Source organism: Myxine glutinosa, chromosome 6 (genome assembly GCF_964187855.1).
Source record: "Myxine glutinosa chromosome 6, kmMyxGlut1.1, whole genome shotgun sequence".
NCBI lineage: Eukaryota > Metazoa > Chordata > Myxini > Myxiniformes > Myxinidae > Myxine > Myxine glutinosa.
Window position 1 is genome coordinate 123,794,770 of NC_136266.1, and position 16,311 is coordinate 123,811,080.

The 16,311-nt window shown below is 41.4% G+C and overlaps 1 protein-coding gene across 1 annotated transcript in view; it reads left to right on the plus strand.

The window, feature by feature from the left end:
- Positions 1-16,311, plus strand: part of LOC137430254 (beta-1,4 N-acetylgalactosaminyltransferase 1-like) — a 124,639-nt gene that overhangs the window by 22,256 nt on the left and 86,072 nt on the right. Inside the window, exon 5 of the mRNA XM_078780459.1 lies at positions 15,894-16,074. Within this exon, the coding sequence (XP_078636585.1) occupies positions 15,894-16,074 (181 nt within the window). The remainder of the gene's footprint in view (positions 1-15,893; positions 16,075-16,311) is intronic.

The following is a 16,311-nucleotide window of genomic DNA, read 5'->3' on the forward strand; positions in this document are numbered from 1 at the left end:
CGAAATCATCGCCACTCACCTCGGGACCCGAAATCATCGCCACTCACCTCGGGACCCATCTTCGTCAGGCTCTCTTCATTAACCTGTAATCTTTTTATTTGATTAGCATGTTCCTCATCACGATGCGAGCACCAACCTTGCATACATTCCTGCAATTCCTCCCGCATTTCATTTCCCGTTTCGCTTCGTCTCTTTTCAATATTACGAACATAATTCTCCATATCCGCCATTTTTTCCTTAACCCCTGTGGAAGTGTAACTCAGTGTAACATATTGATTGGCCCTGGTAACTTATTAATTAACCTGGTAACAAAGCAGATACATTTTATGTGTATGAACAATGTAATCTCTTGAAACACCTGGTCAAGGCCCCAGGCTAGAGCACCCCCCCCTGCTGTGATTTCCATTTACACAGCAGGAGGGGAGCGAGCTGATGCCAGGACTCGGTGCGATGCATGACCTCGGGACATTAGCGGAGAGGAGATTAAGTCCAGTTTGGCGATATAACGAGAGCAAACGTTGAGTAAAGTACACTGGTCCTCAGAAGCCCTGCCCGACGGAACGATGGAATGAACGAGTACTTGCTACGTGAAGCGCTGACCGAACGGGAGTGTCGGATGGAGAGAAGGACCAGCGAAAAGAGTTAAACCTGATCCATTATATTATGCGGTATCATTTTGGTAATTGGATGAAGTGAATACAGTTTAATAAACGAGACCTTTTGTAACCTGTGTCCGGTCTTTGGAGTCCTGTGAGTCCCCCAGTAAATTCCCTGACAATCTTGGAGGCACCGCTGCGATCAATTGTACAAGCAAGTCTTCTTTAAAAGGTGAGTGTGTCTTGTCTTGCCCAATATGATTACGAACTTGGAAGTTATGGGTACATATATGGGGGAGCAGGTGATCTGGGGCTTCTTGGCGCTGGTTATTAAAGGGCCTTACTGTGACCTGGAAGCGGGCGGAGCAAGTGTGCACCTTGCGACCGCTTGTTTCAAGGACGTGTAAGGCCGGTACACTCGTTTACCCACTCGCACACGGATAAAGTACTACTTTTTTTTTTGCACTTGTTCGAAGCACTTGACTTGATCGGCGCTCGGCGAGCGACAGGGAACCGGGAAACGGAATTATATTTATATATATATATATTTCCAATATGGTACACCGGCCACAACGATTTTAGCGATTATCCGAGTTTTTTTTTTTAACGATTTCTGTAAATACGTATTTTTCCTGCGCTGTGTAATTCTTCTGACACGCGCCACGAAGAAACGCACCACTGATGTGCATGAAGCGACTTGTTTGCCGGTTCGGTAAGGTCCGTCCGTACACGTGTACAATCGTGTACACCCGTTTTAAATAGAGAATTTTGGGAGCAGTGCTGTTGTATTTTTTTGACGAAATTTGCTAGATAAATAGCATGGGTGACACGGAACCAGTGCTGTTGTATTTTTTTTGACGAAATTTGCTAGATAAATAGCATGGGTGACACGGAACCAGTGCTGTTGTATTTTTTTTGACGAAATTTGCTAGATAAATAGCATGGGTGACACGGAACCAGTGCTGTTGTATTTTTTGACGAAATTTGCTAGATAAATAGCATGGGTGACACGGAACCAGTGCTGTTGTATTTTTTTGACGAAATTTGCTAGATAAATAGCATGGGTGACACGGAACCAGTGCTGTTGTATTTTTTTGACGAAATTTGCTAGATAAATAGCATGGGTGACACGGAACCAGTGCTGTTGTATTTTTTTTGACGAAATTTGCTAGATAAATAGCATGGGTGACACGGAACCAGTGCTGTTGTATTTTTTTTGACGAAATTTGCTAGATAAATAGCATGGGTGACACGGAACCAGTGCTGTTGTATTTTTTTGACGAAATTTGCTAGATAAATAGCATGGGTGACACGGAACCAGTGCTGTTGTATTTTTTTGACGAAATTTGCTAGATAAATAGCATGGGTGACACGGAACCAGTGCTGTTGTATTTTTTTTGACGAAATTTGCTAGATAAATAGCATGGGTGACACGGAACCAGTGCTGTTGTATTTTTTTGACGAAATTTGCTAGATAAATAGCATGGGTGACACGGAACCAGTGCTGTTGTATTTTTTTTGACGAAATTTGCTAGATAAATAGCATGGGTGACACGGAACCAGTGCTGTTGTATTTTTTGACGAAATTTGCTAGGTAAATAGCATGGGTGACACGGAACCAGTGCTGTTGTATTTTTTGACGAAATTTGCTAGATAAATAGCATGGGTGACACGGATTAAATGATTTTATGATTATGAATTAATGAGAAAATGATTTTATATTTAAATATAAAAATTGATCTGCTTGGTGTTAGTTTAAAGGGCTGTTCCAAATTTATCTTGATTATGAGACAAAAACAGCAGAATGGGAATCAACAGACAATGGAATAGCTAGCGACGAGTGTTTGTGGGTGACAACCACCCTCTGGTCGAGGCTCATAGAAGGGGTGATGCTTACTGATTCGGCACGCTTAAAATAGGTGTTAATGGTGGGATGTCAGAGGTCTTGGCGTGGGCTTAATAGTCACACTGTTTGAAAAATAATGCTCGATGCAACATGATCCTAAAAAGAACCCATCCCTACATCGAAGGATAAGGAAGGGAAGGAATGGAAAATTTGAAGTATAAAAGTTACGGAACTCAAAATGTCTGGGTTTGGATGGAGTCATTAAAGGATTGAGTCATTCATTCGTTTGATGATGGTCCTAATATTTTGATAAATGTTTGATAATGGTCCTGGTGATTTTAGTCCTAGGAATAATATATGCTAGTGGTTTGTATGAAGGTTTTAATGAGATCGGATTTTTATCTATCTATAATTCCAGTAATCTCGGTGTGTGTGTCGGTCTGTCTGTATGCGACCGCTGTTTCTCAACAACTACCGGTCCGATATACTTGAAACTTGCCAGGTATATTTGTGGGGACCCGAGGATGTGCCTTTTCAAGGTTTGAAATTAATCGGACGGGTGGGTCCCAGGGTGTGGTCGCCGTGCTCGCGGGTCGTTCGCTTTGGCTCTGCGGATGGACCGAACCATTGCATGTAAATAGAAGGGGGGTTCTGTGGTCGTTCGCTTTGGCTCTGCGGATGGACCGAACCATTGCATGTAAATAGAAGGGGGGTTCTGTGGTCGTTCGCTTTGGCTCTGCGGATGGACCTAACCATTGCATGTAAATAGAAGGGGGGTTCTGTGGTCGTTCGCTTTGGCTCTGCGGATGGACCGAACCATTGCATGTAAATAGAAGGGGGGTTCTGTGGTCGTTCGCTTTGGCTTTGCGAATGGACCAAACCATTGCATGCAAATAGAAGGGGGGGTTCTGTGGTCGTTACTGCCACGTGGTTTCAAAGTTTTGTTGTTGTTGTTTGCACGCATGTTTTTTGCAAGCACGTACGGGCGAGCACGTACGTGCGGGCACGCCCTAGTATATATAAATTGAGGTAATATTAAGTTATGGAATTAATTGCTTTCAACAATGCAAAGGGTGACAAAATATGGGATTTTAATGGGATTTTTTAATGGGATATTGGTTTAGGAATGTTTAGAGGTCATTGCAATGTGATAATGACTTGTGACCATTTGTTGTCAAAACGTTTGGGACCATTCAAAGGTTGGGTTGTGCTAACGTTTCCACAACGTCGCTACAACGTTTCACTTTCGTTGTTGCAACGTTTTGCTCCAACGTTTTGTGAACATTTAAATGTTGTGTTTTGCTGACGTTTCCACAACGTCGCTACAACGTTTCACTTTCGTTGTTGCAACGTTTTGCTCCAACGTTTTGTGAACATTTAAATGTTGTGTTTTGCTGACGTTTCCACAACGTCGCTACAACGTTTCACTTTCGTTGTTGCAACGTTTTGCTCCAACGTTTTGGGAACATTCAAATGTTGTGTTTTGCTGACGTTTCCACAACGTCGCCACAACGTTTCACTTTCGTTGTTGCAACGTTTTGCTCCAACGTTTTGTGAACATTTAAATGTTGTGTTTTGCTGACGTTTCCACAACGTCGCTACAACGTTTCACTTTCGTTGTTGCAACGTTTTGCTCCAACGTTTTGGGGACATTCGAATGTCAAGTGAATCGAATGAGAATTCAGGAATTATTTCATTATTAACGATTAATGAAGTACTTATTTAATTAATTACATTTCTTATTACATTACAGTAATTACATTACAGTAATTACCTGAGGTAATTACAGTAATTACAGTTCCGGTAATTGCAGTAATCATTACAGTAATTGCAGTAATCTTATTACAGTAATTACATTACATTAACTCAGGCACCTTTTGAGTAAGGAAGCTGATATTTGGACATGACACTGACCAAGTGATGTGGCTGTCAAGGAAAATATTGATTTATTGATTAATCATTTAATAAATTAACTCGTTGATTTATAAATGACTTATTTAATTAAAATTCCTGAGAGATACATCTTCGGATGAAATACTTGCAGATTGGTTATGCTATGAGCCAATTGATTAAGGAAAATATTTTGTGATGGCCATATTGGCAATTTCGTGGCCATATTCGTGGCAACTCAGTTAGTGCCACTGCACCTTTAAAATGCATCCCTGCGTTCATTTTTCGATCGATTGAGTTGAAATTTTGAACAATCGGATCTGGACTGTCGTTGTTAACGACTCTAGCACGCACTCGTCCAATCAGGATGGAGCGGTATGGTCCCCGGATCATCACTGCCCGCAGTTTTAATTAATTTTACTTTTTCTCTTGGGCATATAATTTTGAAGACATGCATGTCATGATAGAGGAAATGTTTGTTCTGTTAAACGGAATAAATGTTGTTTATTTGTGTGGGTGTGTATTTTTGTGAACTTGGATATATTTTTCACGACTAATTCCAGTTAACATCCTGCACAATTTGCTCGTTTGCTGGCCGAGTCGAAATTGCGTTGAGTTTCTATGGCATGCGCCATTAAAAGCGCAGTGTAATGGTTGAGCTCCCTTTATTTCGTTTTGGTCATGCGGATGAGCAAACAAAGTGACAAATGCTGCGACTGGAGCAGTAAAGGCGATGTTTTTTAAATGGAAACGATTTTTGTGGGTGTCTATTTTGAGTATTTTGGATATATTTTCACGACTAATTCCAGTTATCGTCCTGCAAAAGGTCTGCTCGTTCTTTTCCTTTGAGTCGTAAATTCCTGTTGAACTCTCATTAAAAAGCGGAATTAAGTACGCTGTGTGATGATGGAGATCCTTGATGACGAATCAGGAATAGTGAATGAGCAGACAAATATCACGGATGGTACACCAGATAGGGAAAATGTAGATGAAACCCCTTTTGCTCAGGTGCTGTGTAGCGCTGCACAAAGATCCATATGAGCGGGGCCTGGGTGCTGTGTAATTAGTACACAAAGAACCAATTACTAGGGTGCTGAATAAACACAAAGATCCATTTTTGGAGCTGGTTCTCCCGGTGCTGTGATTTATTCAAAGAACCAAATCTTGCAAGAATTAAGATATGATTTGTCGACATTAGAAATACTTTAATATATGTAACGATTTTGTAACGATCATCCTGCAAAAGGTCTGCTCGTTCTTTTTCCTTTGAGTCGTAAATTCCTGTTGAATTCTCATTAAAATGCGGAATTAAGTACGCTGTGTGATGATGGAGATCCTTGATGACGAATCAGGAATAGGGAATGAGCAAACAAATATCACGGATGCTGCGGCTAGAGCAGTGGAAGCGAGTTTTGAATTGTTCAATGATTATTCGATATTGTTATGACTTATTGTCAATAGGTATACTAAGTGGCCATGAGGTAGCCTGTTGCTATGTACAGTTTTATTCTATTGTTGATTATACCACATAGCTGTGGTGATAAAGGAAATGTTCGTTTAAATAGATGATTATGATAGGACCATGACTATAAAATCATGATGATTATTATGAATGATATCATAGGGTTCAAATGCAGAATGATTGCATGAACTTGGGAAAGAACTTTCAAGCCCTATGGGATAAATTGGGTATTACAAGCGATGGAGTTTCAAAATTTAGCATGATTGAAGGAATTTGACAGTCCCATTTCAGGAGTTTTACGAAATTTATATTGCCAAGAGATTTTGGGTACTATTAAAAGGAAAATGATGAGATATTTTTCCCAAAGAACTTTAATATCTGGCATCCATTTTGGCTGTCTCACGAATGAAGGATGAGTTGCCTTTAGTGGTTGCAAAGAAAAATTTGTGGAGACCAGGCAAAATGGGAAAATATGTCAGATATGACCCTAGGACAGGACGGCGATTCATCAATTGACATGAGGTACGAATCCGAGGTGACGACCGATGAAATTCGATCTCAGTCAATGGATGGACCTGTCCTGACATCATTGGGGAAAGGGCTTATGCAAGGAGTCATTCAAAATGATTAATTTGATTTATTGATGAATATTGATGAATTAATTGAAATTGAATAATTGATTGAATTGTTAATTGATTGAATATTATTTGATTGAATTTAATTGCATAAATTGAACTGAATAAATTGAATTGAATATATTGATTGTTTGATTGATGAAAATGCGGTCTCAAGAAAGAAGCTTTGATATCTTTGCGAGATATTATCAATGTGGAGACAACCTGGGAAAATTGAGCAAGGTGGTGAGTTTATATACAGATATATATGTGCGGTTACCATTGTGTGATTTCCCCGTCAAACAGAGCGGACACCTGAGGATTCACCCACTTCATACTGACCCTCCGGCTCATCTGCAAATACTGATCTGTGAGATTGGATTGTGCAAAAGCCACAGCTGAGGGAGATTCTCTGGAAATCACCGTGCGAACAGGTGGAGAGATCCTTCCTGGAGGTACGAGTGAAGCTTTAGAGGAACCTGGAACAAGCTACAACACATCCAACGCTACTTTGATAAAAGGCAGAATGGGAAATGGAGCCTGCAAGAACACACAAGGACAACCAGAGATTCCACAAAAAGGTACTTGTACACATCATATGTACGACCGTTATGGTGCCGAAGCTATAAGGCAGGTCGAGAATTGGTATTTGTGGACAAAGGGACATGATGAGGAGTTTCCAAGAGATGGTACATTTGAGCGAAGTCGATTGGAAAGATTGGAACAAAGATTGAAAGCCAGGAAGAGACAGAATCTAACGGTAGACTGGCTTGCATTCCATCTTTGGGATGGTGAATCCAGACAACGGGAACAGCAAGAACGGATAAGGGAACTAGAACTTAAAATAAAAAGGATACAGGATACAGTGGAGGAGACAAATGCACAACTGCCCTCGAAATTAGGAATGAAAGTCACAGTTGTCCCATCTGATTTCCAGTTGTCTCCCCAAAAAGGACGGTACAGAGAATTTTTTCGTGTTTCAGGAGATAACGAGAGATTGCAGTGGCAACTCAGGGATGTAGAGATGCAGCCCAGCAATACAAGTGCACAGGCGCACAGATCAGACAACGACAGAAACCGGTGTTTCGAGTGTGGAAAGATGGGACATTGGAGAAGAAGATGTCCGTATGTCAACAGGAAGACAAGGTCATGGGGCAAACCAAGATCAAGGGTACCAGTGCTTACCAGTACCTCAGACAATGATTAGGCCTTCATTGCTGCAAATCCCAAATGATGATTGGCCTCAACAGATTCGATTACTGGACAAACATGAACAACTGTCAATGATTCTTGTGTCTGAAAAGTTTTCAGAGCAAGAATGATTCATTTTTCTTTTTGCTTGTTAACAAATTAATAATTAATTGATCAAATGCCAAAATTGGATCTTCTATTTTGGGCACAGCAATTTTAAATTTACAAAGTTTGGAACAATTGCGTTGCAATTGTTGGCAAACCAAGTAACAAGAGTCACATGATGATCAGGTGGGAATTTCGGACTATTGTTCCGCACGATTGATAGGTCAATGGTCGACTGACATGCAAATGGGTGTGTAGTCAAAATTTGGATAGATTATTGTGAAGGCAGAAAGGGTAATTTCAATTTGACATCATAAGGGTTTTCTAAGAATGGACTTTTGGTTTATTTGTCTATAAGCATTTTGAATTTGATTGACAAATTTTATGAAATTGAAATAAAATTGACACCCATCTGATCTGTAAATAATGGTTCCAACGCAAACAAATATGCATAATGCATGTGTGTGTGTGTTTTTGTGTATCAATCTTACAAGATTGTTGACACCGACAGTGTGCCTGTCTGGAAATGGATAGTTATATGTGGATGGGATTGGGATATGTGGATGGGATTGAATATCCAGAGAATCCGTAAAATAAAATAGAAATATAATTTGATTATGAACATTATCTCTTTTGTCAAGGGAAATGGAATATAAAAAAATTTTTTTTTGATGTGCTGGGTTATGAGCAGCCATTAATTAATAGTAAAATTGTGAGTAATTTTGGGATTCCATTTTTGATAGAATGTATATGAGAATAACATCTATTTATGGATATGAGCTTCATAAAAGGAAATGAGGAAGTACAAAATCATCCAAATTTGGGAGAGGTCTTACACTGACTTCCCAGAATACTCTGCTCATGGATTTTATATATATAAACTTGAATTTTATCAGCATATAAATTGTGCTGTATGTATGGATGTGTTTTAGGCATAGATGATATGGGAAAAGAGTAAAGAAAATTTTGCTGGTTTGAACTATTGTGGGTTTTTCAGTTCTGGAGTTCAAACAAAGTCACTGGTTAACAGATGAGAAAGGATAGTAAATAAATTATTCTCTGCTGGGCAAATTAAGTACGATATTACTAAGACTTATGAGAGCTATTGTTCCGCCTTACAGCAGTGGAAAATTATTGGAAAAAATTAGATCCAACATAATGAATCTATAAAAGAATGTGATAGGGATAATATCCTCAATTTGTACTAATTATTTGATTGTGGGTAAAGGAATTAAGTCATCGTAGTGGATTGTTAACAGCAGCCTGAAAATGTCCTGAGAGTGTGCATCCATGTAATCAGAAATCCCAGATTTGTTTTTACAAACAACATTTTGGTAGAGGTCTTGTGTGGAACACTTCCTTGGTAGATAAAAACGGTACTGCATGCTGGCAGCCACTTTTGCGGCCAGTTAGGCCAAACAAATTGAGAGGAAATTGTAGTTAAATACGTAAGTTACACATGGCTATTTGTAAAAAAGGAAATTTGTTGAGATGGGAAACATTTTTTCGAAGGTTTATTAAGGTGTTATAATATGACATGTGGCAAGGCAAACTATTGGATGGGAAAATTAGATCTGGCTATAGAATAAATTTATTGACCCCTTGAAGTTAATCCTTCGAATCATTGTTTCACTGGCATTTTTGTTCAAATTGGAAATAGTTTGGTAGAGCTTTGGTTAAAACCTTTGGTTGCGGTATCTTGGAACGAATTGATAAACCATAGGAGATTGATAAGAATAGAAACAAATATGGACCCAAAATAGAAAGTTGGATTCATGCCTCTCATTGCAAGCAAGCACATGGGGCTAAGGTGGACGATCCCACAGAAAATGAGGCTGCACCTAGCAGCCCAGCAGAACATTCAGTGGTAGAAAAATGATAGTCATGATTTACAGTCATTTGAATTACATTTTAACACCCCTTGCATTGATAAACATTACATTTTCAACATGTGATATTCCTACTTGGAATAGTGACATTTATTTGCCTACATGACATACAATTACCTGCTGATATAAATACAACATGAGTGAAAAAAATGTATCACAACTACACTCATGATCAGGGGATTGAGTTCAACCCCGGGAGATAGGGGGATCAGGGTAAGACAAATAATCTGATTATGTTACATATTAAGGGATTTTCTTTATTTACCTTTTAGGAAGCTTGTTAGTTTGGTATATAATGTTAAATGTCATCGACATATAACTATGTCATAGATATGAATATATACAAGGAGTAGCAGACTTGTTTGTTGGTTTAGTAGTTATATTGGCAATTGTTTTAGTGGTGGCTTGCTTGAAAGCCTTAGTGACGGTGTGTTTGAATAAGGTAACCAACAACACGATGATAACACATGAAGTGACAAATGAGGAAAGAAATGTGGACCCAGAAAAGGAAGACTTTTATGGCGACATAAACAGTAGAATTAAGATAATGGCATAACGACAATGTTATGAGTTGTGTCAATTACAATATCAATGAACTCATATCACCACGAGTGACACACTGTTAGGAGAAAAAAAAAAAAAAGAGGGAAAAGAAAAAGTGGAGAGGAATTATGGTAATAATACATTATGCTTAATTTGTTGGTTTGGGAAAATTGTTGTTGGGAATTAGGTATTCCCGTGTGTGATTGTAATCATATACAATGCTATTCTTAGTTTAGTAATAAAATACATACCTGATTGAATATTATTTGTGTGACGCATATAAATGAATATAACTTTTTGTGTTAAGGAAAAACAACAAATTGTTGAATGTGAAACTGTCGGAAGATATACATGATTATGCTGATTTCATGGTAAGATGTACCCTATCTGATTCAGTGTGTGCGGAAAGCAGATTCAGATATGACTGAGCATAAGGATAAGACGAGATCACATTTTGGAGGGATTGCTAACGGAATTGGGAAGAAGAAAGAAAGAAAATTTGTGGCTAAAAAATGAAGTTAATCGTGGCATACACCCTCTTTCTCAAAGAATGATGAAGACATTCTCCCGTGTAACTTGGAGATGAATGCTTACCTTCACCAAGGAAATTTATGTGACCATTTGCCTGGATCACACTGCAACATATGAAAGAAAGGCGATCACTTACTCTTGTTCGAAGACTTCAAACATTCACCACATCAGAAGTTGCAGGACAACGACATTTTACCTGCAACCTCTGTGAAATGCGGGGACATATGTTATTACTTCACCAACGTCCGGGGAACCAGCATGGAGCTGCAAAAAACGGCTGTGCCCTTGTCACAACAGCTGTGCACGATTCTGCTGGATTGCTCCTGGTAAGGACCATGAATGACCTGAACACCATGGTCCCAACATCATTGTGGATGCATCCGGCATCCCTGTTCCACATCTTGCTGGCCAATCAATGTCACACCAATACTTGCTGCCCACTCACAATAAGGGAGGAGGCAAGTCGACTACAACTGGGTGAAGGCCTTGTTCAGGAATTACTATGGTTTACAGCAAAAAGTGGCAAGAATGCTACAAGGAGAGCAGGGTCAGTCTATGACTCCGCAATGTTACCACAACAGCGAAATCCTACACGAAGTAGTGCAGGAGCTATGAAGACATTAGGAGAAAATGTTTCATACCTGGATTCAAACACAAGTGATCAGCCCTTCCTTTCAAACAAAGTCAACATTTGTGTGGAGGCAAACGTTTTTGCCAGATGGTGCAGATGCTTTACAAAACTTGAAAATGAAGTGAAATTGTTGTATCTTGGTGATGGTGAAGTGTTGTTTTGAAAATATATTTGTGATGCAAATGCAATAGATTGAACAATATGGAAGGAGTCAATGACCAACGAAATGTTTTGTGATTCTTGCAGGATGACGGTGTATGCCTAAGGGAATTTGATTACCAAAGTGATTGATTATTTACTTATACTTGTAATGATGTTTACTAGTAGTGATTGATTGTTTACTTATATTGATGTTTAGATTAATGGTTAATATAAACAAAAACAAAAAGATGAGGGAATTGTGGAAGTGTAACTCAGTGTAACATATTGATTGGCCCTGGTAACTTATTAATTAACCTGGTAACAAAGCAGATACATTTTATGTGTATGAACAATGTAATCTCTTGAAACACCTGGTCAAGGCCCCAGGCTAGAGCACCCCCCCCCTGCTGTGATTTCCATTTACACAGCAGGAGGGGAGCGAGCTGATGCCAGGACTCGGTGCGATGCATGACCTCGGGACATTAGCGGAGAGGAGATTAAGTCCAGTTTGGCGATATAACGAGAGCAAACGTTGAGTAAAGTACACTGGTCCTCAGAAGCCCTGCCCGACGGAACGATGGAATGAACGAGTACTTGCTACGTGAAGCGCTGACCGAACGGGAGTGTCGGATGGAGAGAAGGACCAGCGAAAAGAGTTAAACCTGATCCATTATATTATGCGGTATCATTTTGGTAATTGGATGAAGTGAATACAGTTTAATAAACGAGACCTTTTGTAACCTGTGTCCGGTCTTTGGAGTCCTGTGAGTCCCCCAGTAAATTCCCTGACACCCCCATTATCTCCCGATGCGCCTCCGAAATCTCCCCTTCCAAGGTTACCCTTCTTCGTCTCTATTTGTGTCCTAATTTCTCGTTCCTTCGTTCCCATAGTCTCTATTACGTCATCCACCCTCGAAGTTAGTCCCTCGTGCACCATTTTACATTCCCTCTTGGTTGTTACCACTTCCCATTTTAATTCCTCCTGCGCTGACTTTAACTCCCCGATAACATCGGTATTCTTACTCACCTGTTTCCTTCATTCCTGTTGTCCTACCGTCAGCTTTTCTACCTCCCACGTCAATCCTTCTAATCCCTCATTCAGTTTGGCCGTGCTGTCCTTCAGCTCTCGCTGGACGCGCATCTCACACCACTTTACCTCATCACGCACACCCGCGACTGCCTCGCCCACCCTCCTCATACCGCAGCTTGATTCCTCCCTCATGGTGTCCATCTGATCACCCATTCGATCACCCATTTTGTTCATTTAACATCTCGTTTTCTTCATTTCCCATCTTGACTCTTCCAAGCATGCCATGATTTGAGTCATGAACAACTGCATGTTTATAAAACCCGCTTTCACTGCGGGTTCGGCCTCCGCCACTGGCCCCGCGTGTGAAGCGCCGCCATTGTCTTCACTCCCTGTGGTGCCGTGATTAACTCCAAAGTCAATCTGTTTGTTTGTGTCCTGAGCCATTAATTCATCCTCATGCTCTACATTTTCTATACCCACCGGAACCTGCTCGTTTTGGCCAGCCATTACCCGAATTTAATTTTGATTTTTAATTTGTTTTAAACTAAATTTCCACATGCTCGTAATTTCGCAATACATAAAGTGCACTCCAGGTCCAACTATCCCAAACTCCTGACACCAATTTTGTTGCAGATGCCGGGTTCATCGACATACTAAGGGGGGTTTATGCCCCATTTACCCACGAACTCCGGTTCCACTGAGGCCGCCGACCGCGAGCGACTAGACTCGTGATTGATGGATTGCTAAGCAATTCCGATCGCCAATCTCCCAGCCACGCGCCGAAGAGTTTGCTGGTCCAAATATCCCAAATACCTTCAAGACATGTGACCGAAGAAACCGGGGATAAAACCCTCGCTTTCACACACCTTATTCAATTGCCTGCCAAGCGGATTTGCACGGTGTGGAAAGCGGCGTTACCTTAGGTGATTTATGGACCTGATTCAAACCGCCAAATTCGGTCTCGGATGATGCTAGGCAATGGAGAAAAGACATACCCGAACAGGTTGGAATGTAACAACGAAATGTACAGCCTTTTATTTTGAAGGCACAGAGAAACAGACAAAGATGCAGCTTATCAATTCCTTACGAAATAATAAACCCCACTGGCGCCTTCACACTCTCACACTCACTCAGGGAATAACACTCTGGTTATTGGTACCGATGGTGCTTCGCAGGGACTGACTCCAAAGTGGCCACGTGGTGTGTGCAGTTCTGTCCTCATGTACAGCCTGGACGAGGTCAGGTACGAAGGATGAACCGCCGCCTCGAAGTCGGCACGGACAAACTTCAGCGCAGGTTGAACAAGCAAGAGGCGTCGTCGAAGGACAAAGGCAAGAGGGTCCGGGGAAGAGCACAAGGGGCAGAGCAGTGTTGTCTGGTGGAGCCAAAAGCAAGAGAGTCCATCGCAGGAGGTCGTGGCACAGCAAAATCCCAAAGCAAGAGAATGAAAATGCGCTGGACGGGTGTTTTAGCAGACCCGGCCATGCCCCCAAAATGTTCCACAGCCTCCCATTGGCTGAGGTTGGTCGCATGCTGGCCTTCAATCCTTCCTTCTCCCAGGAAGGTTTCAGTTTTCCTTCCCCCTTTCATTCGGGGAGGTTTCACCACCCCCTCGGTCACTTGCTGCTGATGTTCCCGATCCGGCTTGGTCACGTGGGCCTGCTCCTTTGGCCCCGCCTTCTTGCACATCTAAATGTGCTCCTTTAATCACACGAAGGTTTGAAATCCTACCCACTCTCAACGCATATTTGGTCTTGATTATTACACAAAGGGAAAGGGCTAATCTTTACATTCAATAAGAAATAACTAACTACTGCAGGCTACATGTTGTCATGCAATTAACCATAGGGGGTTTGCCATTATGGCAAAAGCGCAACAATATATTAATGAAGCTTAACCAAACAATTAAAACTCAAGTGTTTGCAGCAAGCGGTTGAGGCTCAAGAAAGTCACTCAGTTCACAAATTAAGTACGCAAATAATTAATGCCACTTCCACACCTCTCTCTCCCAATCTTGTGTCCCGTTTCCTTTGTTATATTGTTACGGTACGCGGTTAAGGATGTTGTTTGCCGAGCGAAGGCACCGCGACCTAACAGTTTCCCCGATTCACCCGATTCACCCGATTCACCCAGACGTTGGCCGTTTCGCGCCACAGCTATTCAATTTGGAAACCTCTAAAGCGACCGAATGTAAAGAGGAAGAAGAAGAAGACGTACGGAGGAATAACAGGTTTTATTAATTATTTACACAAGCCAAAGCAAAGAGAGCAGTTGGTTATATACAGAAAATGGAAGGAGCAGACACACAGTGAAATCTTTAGCTTACCTATACAAGCTTAATTACTAAACCCCAGGACAACGTTAAAGACAGACGGACGATCACACTTACACGGGGAAATGCAGGTCGGAAGGAATGGCTTGGAGATGGGTGGCTTTTTAGAGGCACGGAAGGTTCATCGGGTACTGGGCACGGTCGGGCCAGAAGGCACTGCCGTCAAGAAGCCGAGCTTTGGTCCCAAACGGCGCGGCGAAGTTCCTTTCTCTGTACTGCTGCCTCGTGCACTCCTTGCGTTGCCCCGGTCCGCTTTTCCTGCAGCACGGCACGTTTCACGGCGGCTCGGTCACACCTGCTCGTCTCCAGCGCATCTCCTGGACCCATCTCCGTAAAAGCTCATCTCGTAAAAGCTCATCTCTTCTGGGAGCGTCCCGCGGCGGGTTATATAGGCCCCGCCCTTCACCCTTTGTGAACCTCCCCCCAAACGTTCTCTCTCCGCCCTCTCAAGCCAAACCCCTCATTCTGGGTTGGATGAGTGGGGCCGCCTTACTCCTCCCCTCTATGACGAGGTGGAGACCCGCCTTTCTTCTTCGGCGTTACCTCGTGCGTAATGGAGTCAAATGCAGCAAAGTGGACGGCAGCTGAAAATGCAGCAAAGTGCCTAAAGAGCCAATTGCAGCAAAGTGCAAACCTGGCACTTGGAAGCTGCCATGAGGCATCGGAGGGCCTACTCTTATTTAATTCGGTGCAATGAAGAGTCAAACTAGTGGGAAACACATCCTTAGCCTACACAGAGAATAAGGGACTAACTATTTAAAAGGATATATCGTGTCCTGTGTGTAGGTTTATGGAATTAACTAAGAGGACGAGCTGCGACCATTCTTTACATTACGAGGGTCAGTTACACACAACAAAACCATACTTTTCACATTCGTTACACTTTCTCAAAATTGTTACCCTTCTCAAACCCGTTACAATATGTTTTATGTGTCCGTTTGTTTCTTTGTGAATAATGTTAGCTCTGACACGAGCCTCGATGTTGTATACAAAAGAAAAAAAAGGGGGGAAAAAATCATAATAAAAAATGCACTTCAACAAAAAGAATAACATTGTCTGATAACAGGACACCATTTTTCTGTTCTCTTTCAGGTGACCCTGCGTTGTGAGCATGGAACCCTGAACACGGCTATGGAGGTTGAAGATGTGCAGACAGAAGGGCTGGGAACGAAACGCCTCGTGGTCGCAAGTCGAAATCCTATTGCCATTAATATGCAGATGAAGTTCATCAGCTACACAAACACCCACTACCTGCTTGGAGATAGTGAACAGGGTAATTCCTGAGTTGTGGAAAATGCATTTTCCCAATATAAATAAAGCTAAAAACAGAATAAAATTAAGCAGTGAATGAACCATCTGATGTGCTGATTGAGGTTCAAAATGAGTGGCATTGTTGTTGGAAGAAGAAGATGTGTTTTTGAATCAAGGTCATCAACATTACACTGAATGTACACAAATATTTTGGAGTTTGGTGACAGTAGGCATTGTAGAACGATACTCTTGTAAAAAT